The sequence below is a fragment of the Chiloscyllium plagiosum genome, chromosome 17 (genome assembly GCF_004010195.1).
Source record: "Chiloscyllium plagiosum isolate BGI_BamShark_2017 chromosome 17, ASM401019v2, whole genome shotgun sequence".
Taxonomy (NCBI): Eukaryota; Metazoa; Chordata; class Chondrichthyes; order Orectolobiformes; family Hemiscylliidae; genus Chiloscyllium; species Chiloscyllium plagiosum.
This window is the reverse complement of record NC_057726.1, coordinates 30,795,489-30,821,970: the sequence shown is the minus strand read 5'-3', so window position 1 is coordinate 30,821,970 and position 26,482 is coordinate 30,795,489. Positions and strand designations below refer to the sequence as shown.

The following is a 26,482-nucleotide window of genomic DNA, read 5'->3' as shown; positions in this document are numbered from 1 at the left end:
AGGAATCTTGGTTCATCAAAATCTAGAGAGATTCTACAGGCATAGTGCAGATATGTCTGCTCAAAGAAAAAGGGAGTTACTGCCAGAAACATGTAGGATAAGGTAATGCAGAAAATAATTGTGGATATGACAATCAAACAAATAAGTAAATACTTTTAAAAGTTTGAAGGATAGGGCCTATTAGACATATATGGCAAGTTCTGTACTGGTGTAAAGGCGTGAGCAGGGTTTGTAATGAGTATGTTGTCTCTGCCTCCAAAGGAGGGGGATGATTTAGGTATTCTAGTCACAGCAGTGTATGAAATGTTCGATAGGCAGAACAAGAGGAGAATTACTGGATAGAAGGACCATTTTGAAGGTTAATACATACCAAGAGCCAGATGGATTGCAAGTTAGGCTGTATAATTAAAGCCGGGAAGAATCAGCAGATTCTCTGAGGATCATTTTCCAATACTCCCTAGATACAGGTGAGGTACCAGAAGATCAAAGATCTCCAAACACACTACCATTATTAAAAAGGGTTTGTGGGATAAAGCAAATTATTAGAGATCATTCAATCTGACCTCAATGGTGGAATTAATGGAATTAATACTGAGAGATAACATCAACTTTACTTGGAATGACATGGATTAATCCGAGAATAAACACAGGTGTGTGAAGAGATTTGCAATGTACTTCAGTGAATTTTTTGAGGAAGTAAAAGGAGCACTGATGGAGGTAGTGCAGTAGACATTGTCTACGTGGCTTTTAGTGAGGCATTTGATAAGGTCTTCATGGCAGACTGATGAGAGAATTAAAGGCCACAGAACACACAGGAATGCAGTGAGTTGGATGCAAAATTGGTTCAGTGACAGAAACCAATAAGAAATAGTTGATAGATGATTTTGCGAATGGAAAGCAGTTTCCAGTGGTGTACCACAGGATAGTGTTGATCCCTTTACTATTTGTGGTATATAATAATGAATTAGACTTAACGTGAATTTGCAGACAACACAAACAATAGCCATGTAATTGAAAGTGAATCGCTGTCAACTGCAGGACAATATCATTGTTTTGGCTCAGTGGGGTGGGAAAAGTGGCAAATGGAATTCAATCCACAAGGTGTGGTGTTATGCATTTAGTGAGGGCAAATAAAGTGCGAAGTACATATAAACAGGAGTGTACTGAGGCAGGAAAAGGAAATGAGACACCTTGAAATGCATGTCCACAGGTCCCTAAAAGGTGGCAGGATGGGTGCATAAGGTGGTAAAGAAGCTATGTGGGTTGTTTCCCGACATTGGGAGAGGTACTGAACTCAAAAGCAGGGATCTAATGGTGAAACTCTGTTTAGGCCACAACTGGAGTTGAGTGCACAGTTCTGGTCACCATATTATAGGAAGGACATAATCTCTATCAAGTAATGACGGGCTTGGATAGAGTGGACAGGGAATACCTGTTTGCCTAGTGGAGAAGTCAACTGCAGGGGGCACATTTCAGATGATGTTAGAAAGATTAGAGAGGCAGAAAAAAGATCCTTTTTACTCAGAGGATGGTGGATGTCTGGAATGCTCACAACCAATTTGGTGGTCAAGGGGAAAACCCTCAAATGATTTAAAAGGCAATCTAGATCTGTACCCATCACGCTGCAGCTTTCGAGGCAGGGACAGACACATTCACAATGGGTTGAATGGCCTCTGGGTCCCAAAATTTCGATGGTTCCAAAGCACTACAGTAATTTTCATATTTCATATAAGAACTGAAGCTCAAAGATAAAGAGAGGTCTCTAACAGGCAAGTATAAATGTATAATAAGGTAGAGTTTCACAGGAACAATCTTTCCTGGCCATTTGATCCAAGCCCCCCATTACTTTATGCTCCTTTATTAAGTCACCCTTAGCTTCCTCTGTTTCTGAGAGAAACAACCATAGCCTCCAACCTTTTCCTCATAGCTGCAATTTTAAAGTCCTGACAACATGGCTTGAGATGCGATGGCTGATCTGGTACAAACTGTACTTGATATTGTTACCTTCTTAAAGTGAAGCCATGCTTCAAATTTCCACTCAAATCCACTTGCAAAGCACTGAAGTGGACACTTTCATGTACCAGCACAATCAGGCAGTGTGAATAACAAACAATTGTTCATTATTTTCTCTAGTATCATACAAAATACACTTAAGATTGATAATCTGGTAACGTTTCAAAAATATCACTTCAAAAAAAAAACAAAGCTTTTTTAACAGAAATGTTTAATGTCTTAAAAATAAGTTGCTAGTTTCATTTGTGCACACTAGTCAAGTTTCTGAGCAAATTAAATTTTAATATTTAAAAATCTCTTACAACATGCCTACTAATACATTTGTGTCTAAAGAAGCTTATTTGGATGAGCCACTTCATAAGACTGTAAATCAGTGGAAACTCATCACATTTATCAATCTGCTCTGTGGCATGGTAACTTTGTAGACCTTGTTCAGCTTCCTTCACAATGTTTTACAAACAAAAATAAAGATCACTTTACATTGGTAGTGAGCTGGAATCAATGAGGAAAAAAAGCTTCTTGAATTAAGTTTGAAAGCTAAATTCATCATTCATTGTTTACTGAGTAATTTTAAGGAAACATACAATGGAGTTGAGGAATTGTCATATTAGTAAAACTGAAAAGGTTTTTGATAGGTTTTTATTAAGAAAATATGCTTGATATTGGTGAGGGAGTGGTTTAGTGATAATGCGACTGGATTGATAATCCAGAGCCAAATAGTAGATGGTGAAATTTAAATTCAATAAAAGCTGCAAGTAAAAAACTCTAATCTAGTGGTGACCATGTAACCATTGTTGATTATGCTAAAAACCCATATAGTTTACTAATGTGACTCCAGATGCTCAAAATTGCGGTTGGCTCTTAATTTCCTTTTGAAATGGCCTACAGAGTAACCAGTTCAACTGGCAATTAGGATGGGCAACAAATACTGGCCTTCCCAGCCATGCCCAGGAAAGAATAAAACAAAGTGAATAATACAAGTAGCTAAGGAGGGAAAAAAAACTGATTGATATGAAAATGGTAAGACGAGGGCAAATATGTGCCAGCCAAAACAAGTTGGAAACATAGAAGATAAATACATTCAGAAACAATTCAAGCATTCCCAGGGACATGTTGATTTACCATGGTTTTAGGGGAAATAATAAGACTTGACAGCCAGCAAGATAGATGAATAAATTGTGATTAAACATCTCCATAGAGATAGGGCAGGATGAGGTGAATGCCTGAAGCAAACTATTAATCAAAGCCAAGTACTAGCCGATGCACTGTGGATAAAAAATTTACAACCCGACATATTAGAGTTAGACTTGGAGAAATGGTACCGAATAACTGCTCATCAGACCTGTCAATGTTGGTCAGAGCAACAATTTTTTAATTCTCTCTCATTTAACCACATTCTTCCAGTTACCAAAAATATATTACCAATTATTTTCAGAATGGTAACAACTAAAAATTCTAGCTTCATGAAGCACTCACTTGTTTTCAGACTCCTGTACAAGTGGGTCATTTGCATCTACTCGGCTGAGAACTTCCTTCACATTCTCTTCCAGCCAAGACATGATTCTTGGTTCCTTCCACAACATCCAGTTCCTTCCAATAAATAGTGTCACTAACTGCTTTAGTGCACTTGGCTGTCTGCAGCAGGGTTGGGAAGTGGATGGAGGGGAGACATGAAGGCCATCAACAACAACAGCATAGAATCATAGCAGTGCAACACAAGAGGACGACATTCAACCAGGTGTCTGAATTGACCCTTTCAAGAGCAACCCAGCTATTATTGCCTCACTCCCCTTCCCTTTCCCCATAGACTTGCAAATCTTTTTTTGGAACCTATCCAAATCTCTAAAACCTACAACTAAATCCACCCCCACATTGATATCAAACCAAAACCAGAAGCTTCATGAAAAAGGTTTTCCTCATGTCATCATTATTCTTTACTCATTCACCTTAAGTTGATGTTCTTAATCCTATCCACCAATGGGAACAATTTCTCTCCAACTACTGTGTTCATATCCTTATTAATTTTGAACAGTTTCAGCAAAATCTCCTCTCAATTTTACTCTTCACCAAGAACAATCCAGCTTCTCTAATCTATCCACTTAACTCAGTCATTCAGCGCAGGAATCATTCTCATAAATCTTCTCTGCAGCCGATCTTAAGTGTTCATTTCCTTCCAGAAATGTGTTGCCAGAATTGGGTATAATACTGCAGTCGAGGCAACTTAAAGACTTGCACAACTTCCTTGCTTTTGGATATCAAGGTTCTTTTTAAAGTTCAAAATATGCTGAATGCCTTTTAAAGTATTTCTGAATGTATTTCTCTGCTGCCTTATTACCCTTAAATGATTCGCTTCTGATAATGCACCCTCTGTAGAATTGTACACTTTCCCTTATCCTACCTCTTCAACCTAAACATAGCCGTTTATACTTCCCAGCATTGATTTTCATCCAGTAAACATCTGATCATTCCACCAGTTTCTGTTGTTTTGAGCTATAGAACATTGAACACTATAGCTCAGTGCAGGCCCTTTAGCCCTCGATGTTGCACCGACCTGTGGACCAATCTGAAGCCCATCTTTCCTATACTTTCCCATTTTCATCCATATGTTTATCCAAAGACCATTTAAAATGCCCTTAAAGTTGGCAAGTCTACTACTGTTGCAGGCAACATGTTCCATCGCCTCTACCCCCGAGTAAAGAAACCAGCTGTCCTATATCTATCACCCCTCAATTTAAAGCTATGTCTCCTTGTGCGAGGCATCACCATCGAAGGAAGAAGGCTCTCACTGTCCACTCTATCCATCTAATCCTCTGATTATCTTATATGTCTCAATTAAGTCACCTCTCAACATGCTTCTCTCTAACAAAAACAGCCTCAAGTCCCTCAGGCTTTCCTCTTAAGACCTTCCCTCTATACCAGGAAACACCCTAGTAAATCTCCTCCACACCCTTCCTATAACGCAGTGACCAGAACTATACGCAATACTCCAAGTGCGGCCGCACCTGTTTTGTACAGCTGCAGCTTGACCTCGCGGTCGCGGCTCCGAAACTCAATCCCTCTACCGATAAAAGCTAACACACCGTATGCCACCTTAACAACCCTATCAACCTTGGTAGCAACTTTCAGGGATCTGTGTACCTGGACACCGAGATCCATCTGCTCACCTAACACTACAAAGAATCTTATCATTAGCTTAGTACTCTTTATTCCTGTTGCTCCTTCCAAAGTGAATCATCTCACACTTTTCCCACATTAAACTCCATTTACCTCCTCTCAGCCTAGCTCTGCAGCTTATCTATGTCCCTCCGTAACCTGCAAGATCCTTCAGCACTATCCATTGCTCCATCGACTTTAGTGTCATCCGCAAATTTACTAACCTATCCTTCTATGCCCTCATCCAGGTCGTTTATAAAAATGACAAACAGCACTGGCCCCAAAACGGATCCTTGCATTACATCATAAGTAAACTCCAGGATGAACATTTCCCAACAATCACCACCCTCTGTCTTCTTTCAGCTAGATAATGTCTGATCCAAACTCCTAAATCACCCTCATTCCCACATCTGTGTTTTGTGCAATAGCCTCCCATGGGGAATCATATCAAATGTTTTACTGAAATCCATATACACCACATCAACTGCATTACCCGCATCCACCGTTTGGTTACCTTCTCAAAAAACTCGGTAAGGTTTGGGAGGCACGACCTAACCTTCACAAAACCGTGTTGACTAACCCTAATCAAATTATTCCTTTCTAGATGATTATAAATCCTATATCTTATAACCTTTTCCAACATTTTACCCACAACTGAAGTAAGGCTTACTGGTCTATAATTACCAGCGTTGTCTATACTCCCCTTCTTGAACAAGGGGACAACATTTGCTACTCTCCAGTCATCTGGCACTACTACTCCACAGACAATGACAACATAAAGATCAAAGCCAATTGCTCTGCAATCTCCTTCCTAGCTTCCTAGAGAATCCTAGGATAAATCCCATCCAGCCCAGGGGACTTATCTATTTTCACACTTTCCAGAATTGTTAACACTTCCTTGTGAACCTCAATCCAGTCTAATCTAGTAGCCTGTATCTCAGTACTCTCCTCGACAACACTGTCTTTTTCCTGTGTGAACACTGATGAAAAATATTCATTTAGCACTTTCCCTATCACTCTGATTCCACGCACAACTTCCTACTACTATTCTTGATTGGCTCTATTCTTTCTCTCACTTATTGCTATCTTCCTGTCTATTCACAACACTTCCAATGGTGCTTAATTTACATGCCATGTTCCAATTGCTGATCAAAAGCAATTCTAATTAAATTATTGCTTCCCCTGTACAGAATTTATCAATTGGGTCTTTGCTCACTTCAAGGGCTCTAAATCTTTGGAGTTCTCCACTCAAACGCTGTGGAGTCACCAATGAATACATTTAATCTGGAATAAACAGACTTTTAGTATCGCAGAATTGAGAAATACGGAAAGTGAGCAGGAAAGTGAAGTTGAGGCCCAATGTCAGTCACAATTGTACTGAATGGTGGAGCTGGCTTGAAAGACTATATGGTATCCTCCTGTCCCTTATATTAAGTTGACATTTTGAAATGTTAATTACTCAAGCAGTTTCATGATTCATACCTTATCTGTACATCAAATCCAAAATACATGTGCGCTAACACAGCCTGGTCTGCTTGCACACTGCAAAGATCCAGTAATGGCATCAGTACTAGAAAGAAATGCAAAGAATAAATGATTTTGACATGGCATTACTTTCTACAATTTAGTGAAATCTGGATATGCTTGTTCCAGCTAACAGTGTCTTTGCAAAATAGTATACAGTTTTTTTCCCTCTGTTGTGACAACATGTTACTAACTCATTTCCCAGACAGATAGATAATACTGGAAATTATGTGAAAATGTGTGTCTAAAGTGACTGGCAGGAGAATTTATGCTGACTATAGGTAAAGTGTTCATTTCCAAGTCTCATTGGAAAGTGTTGGGAATATAAAGGTTTTAGAAATTTATACATTAAGCTATTCAATTTGGAGATGAATAGAATTTAAAGACTAAGGGATAAATAATTTGCCTTTCTGTCCGGATGTAGACACACAAGTTTACATTGTCAGGGAGATGGGCTCTGAGACAATAAGCCACAGCAAGAGACAGAGGCCAATCTCAATTTTCACCATGCAGAATGCAGACAGGAGTTCAAGCTTGGAATGAAGAGACCAGGACTGAGGGGCTGGAAGATGGCCTTACTTTGGCCAAATGGGAAGAATATTCAAGATAAATCTCACTATGAAAGTTAGCTTGACATATGGAAGTTATTCCGCTCATCAAATCAGCTCTGCCATTCAATAAGATCATAGCTGATCTGATAATCCTCAACTCCACTTTCCTTCCTTTTCCCCATTACTCTCAATTCCCTGACCAATTAATAATCAGTCTTGAACATATTTAGTGACCCAGTCTCTTTAGCCCCCTGTGGCAGAGAAAACCACAGATTCACCTTACTCTTACAGGAGAAATCGCTCATCTTTGTATTAATCGGACAACTTTTTTTTTTTGAGATTATGCCCTTTGGTCTGAAACACTCCCATAAAGAGGAAAAATCCTTTCCAATATATCTATCAAGTGATCTAAGAGTCATGTATGTTTCAATAAGATCGCCTTTCACTCTAAATGAGTACAGGTCCAATCTACTCAAGGTCTCCTTCTGAGACAGTCCTTCCATTCCTCAGATAAATCTGGCGAATCTTCTGAGCCATTTTCAATCCCAGAAAATCAATAATGGGATAAAAGCTGTTTACAACATTCCAGTTGTGATTTGACTAGCATCTTGTGCAATTCTAGCAAGACTTCATTTTTATATTCTCTTTGAAATTAAGGCCAACATTCCATTTGCCTTCCCTATTACCTGAACTTGTATGCTCGCCTTTTGTGTTTTATGTAAGAGGCCTCCTAAATCGCTCTGTTATAGCTTCCTACAGTCTTTCTCCATTTAAGTAATATGCAATTGCTCTATTCCTTTCCAAGTGTACAAGGAGGGAGACATTTGGTCACTTTGAAATTGAAGAGATAGTGACATCGGTAATTTCACTGGGCTAGTAACCCAAAATGTCAGGTTAATCTTTTGCAAAATGTAGGTTCTTATCCCACCTTGTCAGAAGAAGAAATTTGAATTAAAAATCGACAATTCTGGAATTAATATCTGGCCACATGACAACCATGTAACCACTGCTGATTGTTGTAAAATCCTTTCCACTTCTAATGTCCTTTAGGGAAAAACTGTCTGCCACCCTCACTTGGCCGACATGAGTGTCCAGACCCACAAGAATGGATTAGACACTTTCAAATGGTTCAACAATTCCAAGGCAATGAATGCTGACCTTACAGCTGATACCCCTATCCCATGAATGATTTTTTAAATAAAATCAAGTGGAGGATCTATTCTGTAGTTTAAAATATAGGTTGTCTTATGAAATATATAGACCCTGTTGCTTTCAGTTTATTTATTGCAGTGAAAAGCTTGTTAGTCTTCCAACCACTCATTCACAATTGAACTATAACTTATGAGTTGCTACACAGATGGCTCACTTTTTAAATAAGCTTCATTTATCTAGATACTCAACTTTTTAACTGAAAAAGTATTCAACTTTCCAAATACAAAGCTGTTTGTCTCTCAGTTTGTTACCGTAAATACCAATCACTTCCCAAACCTTGGAGCAGTTTTGACCCAACATCACATACCAAGCCAAAGTCGATTCACATTGATCAAATAGTGGAAAGTCTGTGCTTATGCCCAGCTCCATCCACTTATAATCCAAATTTGTGAACACAAATACTATCTAATCTAGACAAACAGAAGCTAAACATTCCCTGTAAAATTAGCTAAGTATCACATGCTAAATTAGCATTAAATGTCAAATGGAGCCACCAAATTTGCAATAAGCTAGTTATATTACACATCATGCATTAATCCATATATTTTGGATTTGCACGGAGAATGCTTGTGGTATAAATGGGATACAACAAATTTAAAGTTGTCACATGGTCAGTTTTTAACATTTTAATGATGCTATCTCTTGACAGTGCTCGGATTTAACCAATAACCTCTCTAGCTCAAGTAAATACTATGCCTAACAACACTGTTGAAACTGTTTCAAACCAAGGTACACAAGTGATGAACCAGTAATCTAGTGTGTTGCAATTTTAGCCTGCAGCTCTACAATCACAATCTTGATTTTTCAGAAGACAGTGAACATGGACAATACACTTCCATTACAAGCAGTGAGAAAATCCGGAGCTTTAAATCACCTTATATTCAATAACGTGGTTCAGAACATTAGAAAATTCCCAGCAGTAGATCTTCAGCTACTTTGTCACTTGGACAGAAAAATGTAAAACATTCCTCCACAGTCCTTACTGAATAAAGCACACTATTATACATCATATTACAAGGACCTAGGGACAGTTCAAATCTTAGGGGTTACCCTTTCAGACTAACATGAGGAAAACATTTTTCACTAAAAAGTTGCGTAACTTTGGAATTCTTGGCTTCAGAAGTCATTGAATATTTTAAGGTGGAGGTAGACATTGTGAAACAAGGGAATTGAAGGCAATTGGAGGGTGTGGGGAAGATGGAAACATGGAATTTGAAAAAAATGATGAATGGCCTTTTCCTGCCCCTAATTCATATGTTCCTATGTATTATCCCAACTGGTACAGATGAGAGTACTCTATTATACAACAATAGAAAATTTTCTAACTAGTGCCACCACAAAAATGACAAAAGGAATTTTACATAATTGTGAGCTGAAGTTTGAATCATTATTTTTTACAAAAACGTTTTGAGCATCAAAATAACAAGACATTGCATACTACCATGTACATTACACATTGCTAGCATCAATTATTATAAAATACCTCACTTAATTTCAGACATATCCTTACACTGACATCATGTAAGCTCATAGTTCTGAATCTACAAATCTTTCTGCTCACCACCTAAAGGACCAACTTTGAAGTTCTCATAAGTTAGTTGTATTTGTAGTTTATCAAACATTTTCTTATTGCTTCTTACAGAATGAATGAGGTAATTATTTAATAGCCTAATTTTTCCAATAGCTTGTTAGCTACAAATCTATAAAAGTGATGGCAGATAAATGAGCACAGAACATATTCTAAAGATGAGATCATTTATTCAAAACCTATTGTAATTCTTAGCCGAAGAACAAGGTCAATTCTCAACAACTTACCACTCGGAAACACAATGAGAGCATTTTGTATCAGACGCTTAGCTCGCTCTTGCTTTTGACAGCGCTCAGCACCTGATAGATCTTCTCGTTGACTTAGATGGTAATAAGCCAGTGGAACGGAGAATGCAAAATTAGGGAGCTGAGACAGATTCAAATGGAACTAAGAGACAGTAGAAAACAATCAAATATTACGGATATACCTAGGACCAAGCATAGTACAAACATCTAATTGTACTAGAGCTATAACTCAAAGTTGGTATAATTTGTTTTGAAGTATATTTCTGCCTTTTTTGAAAAATAAATTTGTGGGGAATCACAATAATAAAAATTGGTTCGTACACCACACATTAAATGAGAAATTATTTCAGTTTTCACATTTCTACTATATTAAACCAGGATAAATGTTGAATTTTATATTCCCTTTAGTCACTTGTGCTCAATGCTGGTCCACTTCATTTTAAGGAAAATTAAAATGCTTAAGTTCTCCAGTTCTTCTGCCACTGCATACATTGACCAGAGACCCACAGCAACAGAAGGAGCTTTCAGTTTCCATTTGCCCAATATTAATATAGCAGCACAGTATGCATATGAAAGTTAAATCAGTCACTAAGTATGGCTTTACCAGTTTGTATTAGTTGCAAGTGGCATTTAGGATGCCATTTATAGTCAGTGTAAAACAAAAGTTCAAGCACAGGCCTTAGCAGGTATAGTGCCATGTTTCCCAAAAGGATCAAGATTTCCACAAAACATCCCTCTCCTGAGCTAGGAATGGGATGAAGGATCAAGAAAACAAAAAGTCAGTCAGTATTCCCATTCCTGATTCCAATAAGCAAGTGCAAATGAAAAGTGCATATATTTTCGTATTGAGTGAGGACAGCATTTAACAAAGACGACCATGCCCTAAACAGTAAAAACCATTGACAGGGCAAATGCAGGGTACATTGTGTGAAATTAAATAAATTAGGTAGCAATATCAAAACTAACAAGCAAACTAACCACGACATGTTCTCACCTCCCATTCCTCATAAAGTCGTGTCAAGAAAGCATATTCTCGTGCTCGCAATGCCAAAAAATCAATAATCAACAATGCACATAGTGGATCTCTTTCAGGGTCGAGGCTGTGGAGACAGATACCGTAAATTAGACTATACCAGAATTATAGCAATATTTATTAAGCTTAGTTTCCAAACATACTCTTCTTCTTACTGAAGATTTTCTGTTTTCCAAAACCATATTCATACACTTTAATGTCACTCCATTCTCTCAAAAAGTATATTTATCTCCCAACTTTAGTGTTAAATAAATATATTTAAGCACCATAGAATGTAGCAATTGAAGGCCTCCTTTGCAATAATCAAACTAAATGTAACATTCACTTTGGAGATCTAACATAGCCTGGAGGAAATGGATTCTTTCAAACAGAGCATGAATTGTCTTCATTTTCTGATGTTTGCAAAGCTTATTCAATCAGTTTCTAGTAAGAGCAGGAGTCAAGTAATAAAAAGAACACTTTGGGATTTAAAGTTTTTTATATTCTTTCATAGGATGTGGGTACCACTGACAAAGCCAATATCTCTATTGCCTGTCCTTAATTATCTTTCAAGTAATGACTTAGTAGACTATTTCAGAGCGTAATTAAAAGTCAACCACATTGCTGTGGTCTGGAGTCATAAGTAGTCCAAACCATAAGGACATATAAACCCTTCTCTAATAAGCGTTACAGAATTGGATGGGTTTTTAAGAATAATCCATGACTGTTATGACCACCTTGACAAAAATTAACTTTCAATTCCAGATTTATTAACTGATTGTAAATTCCACCATATGTCCTGGTGGAATTTGAATCCATGTTTCCAGAAAATCTGCCCCAGTCCTTGAAATTACTCGTCCAGTTCACTTTGCTTTATTCAGTTTTCAACCTGCTCAGTTCCAAAGACTGAATTGGCATAAAGGAGATTTGTCAATGGGTATATGTTTACAGGTCTGCTTTTGGATTCAGAAGAAGGCTTACACTTCTCTTTTGTCTGCAGGAGGGTCAGGAAATGGAGTAAATACCATTAAGAGCAAAAGAAAAGTGGAAGGTAGGAACACCTCAGTTCACCAAATTATTTATATTTTTGGTGTTCAGAGCAAGAAAATCTGGAATAATCTTGTTCAGTGTACAATAGGCAGCTCATCATGACAATTGCTAGAATTCTGAAATTTAGAAGGTTACGTTTTGGGACAATTTTTTTGGAATGCATTGGAACCCATTATAAAAATGAAGGTAAAGGCTTTCCTGAATAAGCACTGAACATCAGACTGTTTGGGAGCAAATAGACATCAGCATGATCCTTATGTTCCACTGCATAGGAATAAACTTGGAAGCTCCTGGTTAGACTGAAAGGACCAAATTCATGGAGTTAAGGCAAAGCTGGAAGAGGTTGCGAAGGTCTCCTGGAAAAAATAACCCTTCTGTCAAAAACAGTTCTAAGTCACCAGGCTGAGAAAAGAAAGGAACAGGAATAAACTCTCAGGAAATAAGAATCACTTGTAAATGTGTTAATTTAAATGCCAATAAAATATAAAATATACTTCCAGAGTGCTGTTGTTTTAAAAGGAGGGGATATCAAAGTTAAAGTTGCCAACAGCTATAGTACTTAATTAAGTGGTTTTGGTCATTTGTTACTGTCAAGATTTTAAAAAGGGAAAGCATGACATTCTTTCAACTATTAACTGGAGGCTAATTTTTAAAAAAATTAATAGGTCTGTTTGTGGAATATAACAATTAACATTTGAAACAATGCGGTCTTCAGGACCCATGGAATTTGTTTCATGCTGCTACTTTAACATTTTTAAGTCAGTTAAAATAGACATGGTCAGAATTACTGATTTTGTTTTAATTTTCAATGCATTTTAAAATTTCAACTTCCTCCTGAGGAAAGGTTTCTTCTACCCAATTTGAGATTCTTTTTATTTTGCAGCAAGGAAAAGTGGAGACATACATATGTACATTTTTACTGAAAAATTAAACTGGGCAGGCTTACAATTCTACAGTATATTGATAGAGAGACAGACAACTGAACCAAGTCAGCCATTCTAACTCTACAAAACAGTAAAACTAGAACCTCCAAATAGCTTCAAAATTGACCCCAGTGGTTCCTAACCAGGTGTTTTGAATAACCATTTCCAAACTTTGCGACTAATCAACTCTCTACACCGGTTTACAGGGTCAAGCAAATGAATTAGCAATTTATTAACAATACGATAACCTTAGAGCAAAATCAAACAACAAAGTAATCTAACTGGTCTATGCTATAAACCCAAAAACCTTTGTTTTCAGCCTCAATCACACAAGAGATAAACAAACAAATGTACTTAAGGGATCAATGAAAGAAAATAACAAAACTGTCAGATTACTTAAGTGGTTTTCATGAAGTCTTATTCCACAGGTATAGGTGAGTACTACTTGGCTGATTTTCAGATGTCAGAGTCACCTTCACAGTCCACTTAGATAAATCTAGTACTAATTTAGTTTTATATTCTCTGAACCTCCAAGAGCAGATAAGTGAGGAGAGGCAGGGAGCTTTCAAACCGTCATGCTTCAGCATCAACAGTCAAATTTGTTCTCTCAGAACAGGCAACCCAAAACCCAATTCAAATTCTGACAGGCTGACCATTTCCTCCACACAAATTTCTACTTAGCATTCAACATCGGCCATTGCTTGAGCATAATGTCTTTTCCAGACTTGCTGGAACCAATTCTCAGATGCTGACCTTATTAATAGACGACTTCCTCTAACTATTTAAATAATGCTATCTCCGCTGATGACAGGTTTGCCAAACTTTCTGATCAGGAACTAACCTGCAATTAACCTCCAGGCCTGGCATCATGAATAAACATAAGCTTGTTTGATCGGTTTCCTTTTAACTCAAGCGGTTACCCAGTCCAAAAGTCTTCTTTAGCTCACAGTTACAAGTGCACAGCCTCACATCAAAATTGATAAAGAGTAAATGAATGAGGGCTCCAACAATAGATATCTGTATCTGTGCAGCAACAGAAGCTAATTTTGGCAATACGTTCCCCTAAAGATCTCAGCTCAAATAGGTGAGGAAGCTAAACAGATAAATATCACAGGCAATTTCTGATTCTTACCTACGGATGAGCTTACAAAACTCAAGTGCCGTTCGTGGACAGCCTCTTTTCTCGAGGAATATCATATGCTTGTAGAGTGCAAGGAAGAATGACCTATGCAAGCATAAAGTGGGAAGAATCTGTAAATCCGTATCATGAAGGAAATTAATTAAGCAGTTAAAAACAAGCATTCATGATTGTTGTGATGAGAAGGTGGGCCATACAAATCGCTAGACCAGAATTATAAAGTTATACTTCAGATTGCAAAAGATTGCATGCATAGTAAGCATTATTTTCTAATTCAGTTCATTCAATCAAAATTGCACATTGTGTGGTGTACAGATTAATAAATGCTTTGTTAACCCAAAACTAAGTCCAAATAAAACTTCAGAAGCTGCATTAAAAGAATTGCTTAAGGTAGGCTCAAGGTCAGGTAGCCTTCTATTTCCTAAAAATTACAGACAATGGCAAACTCTGGTCTATTTCAGTTCATTGTATACCACCAAATGAAGAAATGGGACTGGTCATCAAATGTAACTCCTTCCAACATGCATATTTTCTGGTTCCCAAATGGTTAAGTGGAGAAGAGTAGTTGTAGGACGGAAACTGCTTGTGCAATGCCATTGTGCCAACTGTATGCAACATTGGCTTGTTGAAGAAGGATGAATGAATGGGGCTGTGGGTGTTGAATTCAGCACTGAGCTGAGTAATAAGCAAATGATTACAATAACGTACGATATCTCATCAAGACAGGCTTGCAATTCAGTGAGGCAGGAATTCATGTTCTTGCTCAACTGTCAGCCTAAACAGAATACTATAACAATTTGTCTCAGTACAATATGTTTTATACTTTAAAATTCATCTGTGCCGTGACCAGCTGCAAGTAAACGTATCCCTTTGTGTTGCTACGAATGTAAGTGTGGATAACAAGGATGGGATCAGGCCAAGTTAACAAGAAAGGTCACTGACCAGATATATGAACTCTGTTTTTGTCTTCACAGATGTCTCCTGATTGGGTATCTTCAGCATTTACTGTTTTTATTTTAGACTGTTTATATGGGTGAAGAGATTGGTTCTTTGCAGTAGTGAACCAACACCAGATAAATACAGCTTCTAATTATTCAAACAGAAGCTCTCTATAGAAAAATTTACAACATTTTAACAAGTGTCATACAAACCTGTTCTCAGCTCGCCGATAATCTAATCGGCTATTTCCATTGGTCAGGCTAAACACTGGATGAAATGCACTTTCAAAACAGTAAAGTGCTTTTTCTAAATGGAGGAAAGTGAGAAAAAAATAACTTACTAATGCTTATTATGTTCTGGCATTTTAACCACCCCAACTCAAAGACAGGTTAGAAATTATTCCTCTAAGATTTTGTAAAGTAATTTGACATCCAATATCATGAAAGTGTAGCTGCACACTTCCTATAAATTGATTCAATTTGTGCCAATGAGAAAAATCAAATGATGAATTCACTTCTATGAAGATTATGCTCAAGTCAACAGGGCGAGATTGGTTCGATTAATTAAAGTGACAATAATGAGAAGACATAAATTTAAGATGATCACAAAAAAAGGGGGGCACTGGAAGAAATGAATTGAGAAAATGACCGAAATGTGAAAATTTATGACAATTAGAGGTATTTATAAATTATTTTTTAAAAGAACAGTATAGTTTAATTGAACTTAGCAGTTTAACTGCTATGGATTGAGAAGTTTACAAGAAAAACACCAATTTGGACTTAGCTGAAATCTGTTTCTGTGTTGTAACATTTTACAACTCTCAGCCAATGTAAGTCCACCAAGAAATTGTATAAAATGCAACTAGGTAATTCACAAGCTTTTTAAAGACATAGATAATTTGATTAGTCCAATTTGCTAACAAACAGTAACTTCAGTCAAGTTAAAATAGATAAACAATGATCAGTAACAAAACTTGAAAACATCAGTGTTGTTTATGGACAGTTTGCTACCCTGAAATTAGACTTTTCCTTTGTAGTAATCACTGCCAACTGGCATGGGACTACTCTTAAGAAGATACATTATCGGTTTTGTTCTTAAATTACAGCATGCCTCTCACCAATTAGATCACGTGCCATTTCCTGATCCTCTTGCATCCGACAGATGTCACTTAGTTGCAACAGAGAGTCAATATGATGTGGGTTCACACGTAGCAGTGTCTAGGGTCAGGGAAGAAAGAATCATCAATTGTGCTGATTGTAGCAATTTCGGTTGGTCAATGTCCCAGACTGTGCAACTGTGACTCATTAATGAGGAGTCATGTTTAAATCGGGGATCCAGCTCCTATTCATATTAGGATTTAATTTAGTTTGAACTCACATGCAGTTAAGAGACATTAGTGATTGACCTATTTACTGCTGGCTCTCAAGATCAGGAAAAAGAATCAGGCTGAATGGAGATTAGGAGTAACAAGGACCAGAAAATTCTGGTGGAAGCAGTTATATCACTGGACAGGGATTTTAGCAAAAAAAAAATTGACGCCTTCAACAAATGCAATGTAATAATCTTTGTGATTTTAATTTCATGGCTTGGAGTCAACAAAATGATATCAATACTTTCAAAGGCATATACAGTACTCCCTGCATTGCAAATGGGTTCCATTTGCGTCTTTTCTTAACTCAATGCAGGACAATATAAAACAACAATTTGTGTATCGGGTCTTTAAAATTACACTCTTAAGTAAGAGCGCTCATAAGTCAGACGTTTGTAAATCTGGAATTCCCTATACATTTTTGAACGGTACAATACATTTTAAGATAAAGCTGATAAGATTCACCACAATCTTTGGATAGAAGTGCCAAGAAGATGGCCCATCCTGGCCATCACAGATGCCAGTCTTCAGCCAATTCAATTCAATTCGCTCCATGGGTTATCAACAAATAGCTGGCAGCACTGGATACTGAAAGACTAGGCTCCGACAACATTCCAGTAACAGGACTGAATACTTGTGCTCCAGAACTTGCTGCACCCCTTGCTACAACAGTAGCATCTTCCCTACAATGTGGAAAACTGCCCCAGAATGGCATGTACACGAAAAGTAGGACAAATCCAAACCAGCCAATTACAGTCCCATCAGTCTACTCTTGATCATCAGTAAAGTGATGGAGTTGTCATCAACAGTGCTACCAAGTGGCACCTGCTCAGTAATGCCCAGTTTGGATTCCACATGGACCATTTAGCTCCTGACCTCATCACAGCCTTGGTTGAAACATGGAGAAAAAGAATTAAATTCCAAAAGCGAGTGTGACAGTGACAGTCCTTGACATCAAGACTGCATTGGACACAGTGTGGTACCAATGAGACGGGTCAAAACTGGAAACAATAGGAATCAGAGAACTCTCCACTGTTGCCGAGTCATAACTGGCACTTGGAAGACGTTGACAGTTGTTGGAGGTCAGTCATCTCAGCTCCAGGAACTCCTCAGAGCATTGTCCTTGGCCTAACCATCTTCAGCTGTTTTATTAATGACCTTCCCTTTGTGATAAAGTCAGAAGTGGGGATGTTCTCTAAATATTGCACAACGCTCAGTGTCAATCGTCATTTAGCAGATACTGAGGTAGTCCATGTTCAAATACAACAAGATCTGGATAATAAATATTCAGGCTTGGGCTCAAGAGTGGCTAGTAATTTTCGTACCACACAAATGGCTTTTGCCTGAAATGTCGACTCTCTTGCTCCTCAAATGCTACCTGATCTGCTCGGCTTTTCCAGCTCCACAAACTCAGCTCAGATCTCCAGCATCTGCATTCCTCATTTTCACTTAAAATGCCATGCAATGACTTTCTCTAGTAAGTGACAATCTAACCACTGCCCCTTGACATTCAATGGCATTACTATCACAAATCCCCAACCACAAAACAACCTAGATGTTATCACTGACCAGAAACTCAACTGAGCTCACCACATAAACACCGTGGCTATAAGAGATCAAAAGCTAGGAATACTTCAGTGAATCTTACCTCCTGACTGCCCACCATCTACAAGGCACAAGTCAGGAGTGTAATGAAATAATCCCTACTTTGCATGGATGAATGAAGCTCCAACAACACTCAAGAAGTTTAACAACGTCCATGACAAAGCAGCCAGCTTGATTGGCACAACACTCAAACATCCATTCTCTTCACTGGTGCTCGGTACACACTACTACTGCTATTATATACAAGATGCACTGCAGAAATTTGCCAAAGATGCATACAACACCTTCCAAACCTACCACACTACCATCTAGAAGGACAAGGACTGTAGACACAGGGGGATACCACTGCCTGCAATTTCCCTTCAAAGCCACAGACCAATCTGACATGGAAATATATTGCTGTTTCTTTATCATCACTGGGTCAAAATCCTCCAATTTCTCCCCAATGTCATTGCAACTCAACCCATTGCAGTGGACTGCAACAGTTCAAGAAGGCACCTCACTACCACTTTCTCAATGGCAACGACGGATGGGCAATAAATGGTCAACCAACAATGCCCACATTTCACAAGTGAATCAAAAAAAATTAACGCATGCCTCTTGATGGTTAGTTGTTACTGTATGCGTGGCTCTCTTTGTTTACATGTTGTAAGTTCAGCTCTTGCTTGCTCAATGCAACTGCAGTAATGGCAAAATAATAGGCATATGAATTGAATATTTCAGCTGTTACAGCACAATGCTTGTGAAACAACCTATTTACAAATTGCTAATAAAACTGGCTGAGTAAATTTAACCTATAAAAATTCCGATTGTTCCCGATTCAGCAGTACAATTGTAGATATACATAGTGAAATATTTGAAGACAATTTACACACTGGTCACAATCTTCTCTTGCCATTATTGTGTAAATCAAATTATGTGAATGGCCAACTACTTTAATTTCTGCTTATCTGACACTCCATTAATGACTTACCAGAATGTTATTTGGGTCCATAGAATCTACAGCATCCAAGAACTTGAACTGAACCTGTTGATAGTCACGGTTGTGTTCAAAGGTGAAATACTGAACACCACTCTTTGTCTCCAGCAGCTGCATAGAAATTCCTAAAAGCGACAAAGCAGGACATAAGTTCTGTACTAATTGCAATTTTGGATATGATTGGTAATAAATAATAGTTGGAAAAAATTATTTTTGCAAAGGATAGAAGGGGAAGAATGAGCAAACATTAGAAAAGTTTATTTTCAAAAATTTGCATCACTTTACACTTTCCTTTGTCATAGTATTTATATTTTAGTGGATATTTATTCATCTTGATTGTGTAATGGATCTAGCTCAATCTGCTTTAAAAATTGTGCCACACTGTGCAATATGAAATAAAACAGTAAAGGTAGCTAGATAGCATACAGTTTACCTGTTTTGGTGTATCGTGGCCAAGTGTCTTTTGGCGTTGTGAGCCATGTACTCCTGTGTAGTGAACGATGCCGTTGCTTTGATCTGATTGAGATATATTAGTTGAAAAAAATCAGTATTGAATATTTAAGTAACAATTAGAATTAAACATAATTTGAACAGAAATCAAACCTTTCAACATTTTCCTCAGTTATACATGAGACATTTAATTACACACTAAATATAAATCAGATATTGGAAGACTACATTCCATAACTCTGGGCTGGAGGAAGGTTTGCGCTGGAGTTCCCCAGAGATCATTTTACAGACCCTTACTTTTTCGGATATATAAAGGAGTTGGATCTTGATATGCGGGGCACAATTTCCAAGTTTGCAAATGACACTGAACTTGGAAGAGTTGTCAATTGTAGGAGGATAGTGCAGAATTACAAAAGGACATCGACAAGTTGGTGGAGTGGGCAGATAGGTGACAGATGAGGTTCAAAGCAGAGAAGTAAAGTGATGCACTTTGGTTGGAACAACACAGAAAGACAATAGAAAATAGGGAGTATTGGAGAAGAACCTGTGTATACGTGCACAGATCATTGAAGGTGATAGGACAGGTAGAGAGAACAGTAAATTATGAATAAAATGTTCTCGGCATTGTTAATAGAGCACAGAGGACAAGAGCAGACTTGAGGGGCTGAATAGCCTAATTTCCGCTCCTATGTCTTATAGTCTATAAGAGTAAGAGGGTGATATTGAATTTGTACAAGACACTTGTTAGACCTCAGCTGGAGATTTGTGTAAAGTTGCGAGAGTCACATTATAGGAAAGATGCTACTGCATTGAAGAGAATGCAATAGCAATTTATTAGAATTGTTCCAGCTATGACAAACTTTAGCTACGGATAGACTGAAGTAGTTGGGATTTTCTCTCTGGAGAGACGACAGTTAAGAGGAAATCAGACTGAGGTTTTCAGAATTGAGTGGGCTGCAGGCTGTTTCTGCTTGTAAAATAAGCAAAAAACGAGAGAGCATTGATTTAAAGTGGTGCGTAAATGAAGCAAGCGTGACGTAAGAAAACTTTACCACACTGCGAGATGTAAAACCATGGAATGCACCATCTGGAAAGGTGATGGAGGCAGATTCAATCAAGACATTTAAGAGGGCTTTGGAATGGCTCTTTGGATAGTAATGGTATGCAAAGATATGGAAGAAAAGGCAGGAGGTTGACACTAGGTAACAGAGCCAGTGCAGGCATGATGGATTGAATGGCCTCTTTCTGCACAGTAATATTGCTGTGATTCTGTGAACACCACAATCCAAACATGACGTAAGCAACAAATACCTTAGTTCACAGTACCTACAAAACAAACTAGCTAACCTTTGATCTCCAAGAACTGCTCGAGCTCCAAAGTATCTCTTTAGTTCAGTCTCTGGATTCAGATTCCTACAGGTAATGAAAATGTATTTGTATTAAGTAGACACAGAGAATGGTGAACATTTAATAAAAAGAATTTGTATTGTCACTATTCACTGAGGTAGCACGTGGGAATCAAATATCACTATCCCTAGAGTCATCACAAATCTTAAAGTTTCTAAAATAAATACACAATTCCTCAATTTACCCTATTTTCAGATACTGGATGATAGCATGGACCAGGTTCCTGCACTTAATAGTTATTAAGTATTACAAATAATTGGAGTCTAGTTACAGGGAAACAGTCACAAATGGTTAGGCTATAACATGACAAATTAAAACTCTAATCCCTTTCTAAACTCTTTCTTACACACACTCAGAGCGAAAATAGGGTTATGGGCAGAGGAATGTTGGAAGGCATTTCAGTGGTTCCAATCAACAAATTGTGAAGATGATCCTTATGATAATGTTGGTTTTCAGTCATCTTTCTTTGGATGCTTCTACTGGTTTACAAGAGACTCAAGGTGGTTGGTTTACTTATGAAAAATCTGACTTATCAGTTATAAGTCAAAGTTTACAACAATTGATAGAAAGGTGAAAAGTTTTTCAAGCTTAAAACGTGTCTGACTGCAGAGAACCATGAGGCAGGTCTTGTGCTAGCGGAGTGAAAACATTGTCGTGGTGGAGGCAAGTACAATTATAACATTTAAAAGGCATCTGGATGGGTATATGAATAGGAGGGGTTCAAGAGGGTACAGGCCAAATGCTGGCAAATGGAACTAGATCCGTTTGGGACGTCTGGTAGGTTTGATTGAGGTGTAGGACTCTGACTACTCTCTATCTTGTTCCAGCCACAACTTATTCAGTTACCTGAGAACCAATTTGTTGGCAGGCAAAAGGCTTTTAACATCAATGAATGCTCATAGTCCAGTTCATAGACTAAGCTATACCTGGCTGCACCTGCACACAGAACCCTCGGGTTTTAATTCATCTACAAGCACTACAATTACTGCACAATTACTCAATGCATGCCTTAAGTTCCAAGTTACTTGTTTTCCAAAACATGCAGCAATCCTTTGAATCGCTTGTTCTGAAACACTTCTTCTATATTTCAGCTCCATTATAAAAAACAGAAATAAACAGATATGCTTTTTATTGTTCAATGCCTTTCACAATCTCAAGTTTTCCCAAATGCTTTACAACCATTTCGAAATGAATTTAATATCAGAAACAGGAAAGGCAAGTTTCCACAAACAGCAAAGAGATAATCAGAAATAACCTGTTTTAGTGATATTAAGTTAGACATTGACTGGGATACTAAGGAAAACTCCCTCTGCTCCTCTTAGAGGAACCACGTGAGATCTTTTAAATCTACACAAGAGTATAAAAAGATTCCATTTGAACAATACACAAAAGATAGCACCTTGACCCAGCTGCATACACTCAATATTCCACTGATATTGGGTTTAAGTGTCCAGAGTGAAAATTGAACCCACAACTTCCTAATGCTGGGATAAGAGTACTACCACTTAATCATAGCCTATACGAAAGTAACTTAGCAAAAAAGCCAACAACATACACCAATTGATGCTATTCAATCGACCAAAATGGAAAAAACCAAAGACATTACAAATCTTACATTTCTTACCTATGTTCAACATAGAGCAGTGGTCTTGATTCTGCACTGGCAGTACGTGTTTGGTAATGAAAACCATTGGGTCGCTCAAGCTCTTGTAGAATATTATCAATGTCATCAGTCACAACTTCCTGGAAATAGGACAAACACTAAGATTTAAAGACAACTCCACTTTTTGTTAAGATTGAACAGAAAGATGGCCCATTCAGGTCGAACATTGTAAATTCAAACAACTTTCGACTAAACAGATTACTGTTTACACCGTGAGCAAATATTCTGTTCACGTTCATTCAATACAACACTTCACAAATAGAAAAACTAGTTGTGGCAAAAGAGCTGACGAAACACCACACAACATCACCTGGGTGTCATCAGGAGTACTGTTGCGGTTTTTCTTTTTCTTTTTCTTCCGTTTGGGCTTGTTATGTGAATTTGTCTGAAAATTAAAACAAAATGTTTCTTCAGCATCTTCAATGAAAAATTCAAATGATGTACCTCTTTAAAATATATAAATAGAAAACAGTAAAACTGAATTTGAGGCAATGATGTAACAGTAATACCAATGAAAAGACAGGACATTTTGAACTTCAAGCACATCCATGATGCTTTTCGTGCAGTGATGCAAAACATGTTTTTTCATAAAGAAAAAAGTCTTCGAGGTGGAATTTGACATGCAAATTCAGGTCAATCGTTACTGCAAGAAAATACTTTTCACTTACACATTCAGACTGTTTTCAAAAAGGTGATTAGTTGAGCAATGACTTTAAAGATACAAATTGGGCTAAACAACTCCTTGCCTTCGAGGATACACACCCTGTTCCAGAATACACATGAGCAATACCATCTGAACTGTAGTTAAATTTGACACAATGGAACAAAACTAAAATTCTTCTGTTTTGGAGTGAATTCTATCAGACTTAAATCATTGTTCCATTAAAAGCAATGTTTGTACAAATGCTTTACCACACAATTTCTCAAAGGCTGAGGGATGAAGCGCAAGTGCTGTAAATTTTAGTTGCTGAAATTTTACCTGCAAAACATCAGACTCATTTTCCAATTCTTCATTTTCTTTTTCAAGTTCTTCATTTTCTATATTCTGCATTGTTTCAATTTGATCATTGTCCCCAGTTGAAGAGTCCTTGAGCCTAAGGTTTATACCATCTGACTCCTCCATAAGATGTTTCTCCTTAGTTGCATCAGTCTCACCATCAGCTTCACTTTTCTACAGAAACATAAAACAAGAAAAAGCTTAATCATACAGCATGGAAACAGATGCGTCAGTCCAACTAGTCCAAGCTGACAATATTTGCTAAACTAAACTAGTCCCACTTGCATGCATTTGATCCATATCCCTCCAAACCTGTCCTATTCATCTCTTTATCCAAAATGTCTTTTAAACATTCTAACTATACCTGCAACCACCACTTCCTCTGGCAGTTCATTCCACATACTAACCACACTATATGAAAAAAGTTGCCTGTCGTGTCTTTTCTAAATCTTTCTCCCACCTTGGGAAAAGACCATTGCTATTCACCTTATCTATGCCCCTCATGATTTTATGAACTTCTACAAGGTCACCCCTCAACCTCTTTCAGCCAGCAAAAAAAAGTCCCAGTGTATTTTTATGAATCAAAGTCTCCATTCCCAGCGACATCCTGGTAAATCTGTTCTGAACCCTCACAGTTTAACAATATAAACCGAAAGAACTGTGGATGCTGGAAGTCAGAAACAAAAACAGAAATTGCTGGAAAAGCTCAGCAGGTCTGGCAGAATCTGTGGAAAAAAATCAGTTAACGTTTCAGATTCACTGACCCTTCCTCAGAACGAGTTTCCATTCCACAGATGCTGGCAGAAGTGCTGAGCTTTTCTAGCAATTTGCTTTTGTTTCCAGTTTAAATAACATCCTTCCTAGAGCAAGGTGACCAGAACTGCATACAGCACTCCCCCAGATGAGGCCTCACCCACGTTCTGTACAACCTCAATACTTCAATCCAATTTCTATACTCAAAAGATGAGCATTAAAGACAAGTGTACTAAATGGCTTTTAACCACCCTGACTAACTGTGACACAAATTTCAAACAATTATGCATTCGAATCATTAGGTCTCTGTTCTACACTACCCAAAGTTCTACCATTATTTGTAAACATCCTGTCCATGTTTATACTAACAAATGTAATACCTCACATTACCTAAATTAAACTTCGCCTGCCACTCCTCAGTCCATTAATCATTATCTGTAATCTTAGATAACCTCGACAGCCCACTGTACCACCAACTTTGGTGCCATCCGCAAATTTATTAACTATGCCCCCTATACTTTCATCCAAGTAGTTTTCTATAAATGACAAACAGAAGTGAAGAGTACTGATTCCTGCGGCACATCGTTGGTGACAGGTTTCCAATCTTCCGCCTCGGAACTCTCCAACCACAAGGGATGAACTCAGATTTCTCCAGTTTCCTCATTTCCCCTCCCCCCACCTTATCTCAGTCCCAACCCTCGAACTCAGCACCACCTTCCTAACCTGCAATCTTCTTCCTGACCTCTCCGCCCCCACCCCACTCCAGCCTATCATCCTCACCTTGACCTCCCTCCACCTATCGCATTTCCAACGCCCCTCCCCAAGTCCCTCCTCCCTACCTTTTATCTTTTATCTTTCCTCATTCCTGAAGAAGGGCTTATGCCCAAAACATCGATTCTCCTGTTCCCTGGATGCTGCCTGACCTGCTGCACTTTTCCAGCAACACATTTTCAGCTCTGATCTCCAGCATCTGCAGTCCTCACTTTCTCCTCTTCCAATCTGAAAAACAACCCTCCACCTCGTCTCCTACCGTGAAGCCAATTTTGTGTCGAATTAGCAAATTCCCCGTCAATCACTCTCCCCTTCCTCTGTGGCCCCTCACCAGCTGGGGCAGACTTCCAGCTGCCGCTTTATTTCTCCTATTCCTCCGTCGTTTCCCTGTTGGAGCGGGTTCCAGCGGCTTCTCCTCTTCCTCCTCCTGGTCGACTAAGTGATTCAGCGGCTCTTGTATCCGCTCCCCGCGTAACTTCCGCAGGCTCCTGGACGACATAGTTGACCTCCTTTTGTTTGTCTGTCCGGCCTCCCTCCCAACTCCAGGCCCAGGCTCAGACCCAGACCCCAGGCCTGCTCTCCGTCTCCGTGACGGCACCCGGCTCAAAACCCCACTGCGCACGCGCCGCTTCCACCGGAACTCCGCCCGCCAGGGACCGGAAGTGCCTGAAGAAGACGCAGCGCGTGGGTGGCGTTCACCAGCGAAAGAGGCGGATTATATCGAAAATGTGAGGGACTTCAGTGAGAAAGTCTGAGAAGTAAATGTGGGATATAAACAGAAAGCGCCAGGGGGAGAAAAAAAACCTCAGTAGGTCCTCAGCATCTGTGGAGAAAGAAATAGAGTAAACTGTTTGGAGTTTGCTAATGACTCTACTTCAGAGTGAGTCCCCTTTCCACAAACTGAATCAATCTCAGAATATCCCTACAGTGTGGAAGGAAACCATTCGGCCCATCGAGTCTGCACCAACCCTCTGAAGAGCATCCCATCCATATCACCCTGCATTTCCCAAAGCCAATCCACCTAACCTGCACGTAGAGTCTTCTTTGGATTCCTCCCACAGTACAAACTCCACACAGACAGACACCCGAAGTTGGAATCAAACCCAGCTTCCTGGCGCCATGATGCACCACTGCTAACCA

General features: G+C 38.5%; 1 protein-coding gene across 2 annotated transcripts; it reads right to left on the bottom strand.

Annotated features, from left to right (window-relative positions):
- Positions 1–3,455: 3,455 nt before the first annotated feature.
- tcf25 (transcription factor 25 (basic helix-loop-helix)) lies at positions 3,456–26,120 on the bottom strand. Of its 2 annotated transcripts, none has more exons than XM_043706804.1 (14): positions 25,674–26,120; positions 23,801–23,992; positions 23,132–23,206; positions 22,783–22,901; positions 21,099–21,164; positions 19,735–19,817; positions 19,296–19,426; positions 16,466–16,565; positions 15,561–15,654; positions 14,404–14,496; positions 11,281–11,386; positions 10,269–10,428; positions 6,649–6,736; positions 3,456–3,648 (listed from the first exon to the last, which is right to left on the bottom strand). In XM_043706804.1, the coding sequence occupies exons 1-14, from the start codon at positions 25,839–25,841 to the stop codon at positions 3,486–3,488; spliced, it is 1,638 nt and encodes a 545-aa protein (XP_043562739.1). In that variant the 5' UTR covers positions 25,842–26,120; the 3' UTR covers positions 3,456–3,485. The 2 variants fall into 2 exon arrangements, with proteins under 2 accessions (XP_043562739.1, XP_043562740.1); XM_043706805.1 differs by lacking the exon at positions 25,674–26,120 and adding an exon at positions 25,602–25,661.
- Positions 26,121–26,482: the final 362 nt, after the last annotated feature.

Excerpts from the sequence above, each read along its gene's own strand:
- tcf25 (XM_043706804.1), bottom strand. The coding sequence starts at position 25,841 with ATGTCGTCCAGGAGCCTGCGGAAGTTACGCGGGGAGCGGATACAAGAG. Across the intron at positions 23,207-23,800 it reads ATGAGTCTGATGTTTTGCAG|ACAAATTCACATAACAAGCC; the intron begins GTAAAATTTCAG and ends TTTAATTTTCAG. Across the intron at positions 21,165-22,782 it reads CTGCTCTATGTTGAACATAG|GAATCTGAATCCAGAGACTG; the intron begins GTAAGAAATGTA and ends CATTACCTGTAG.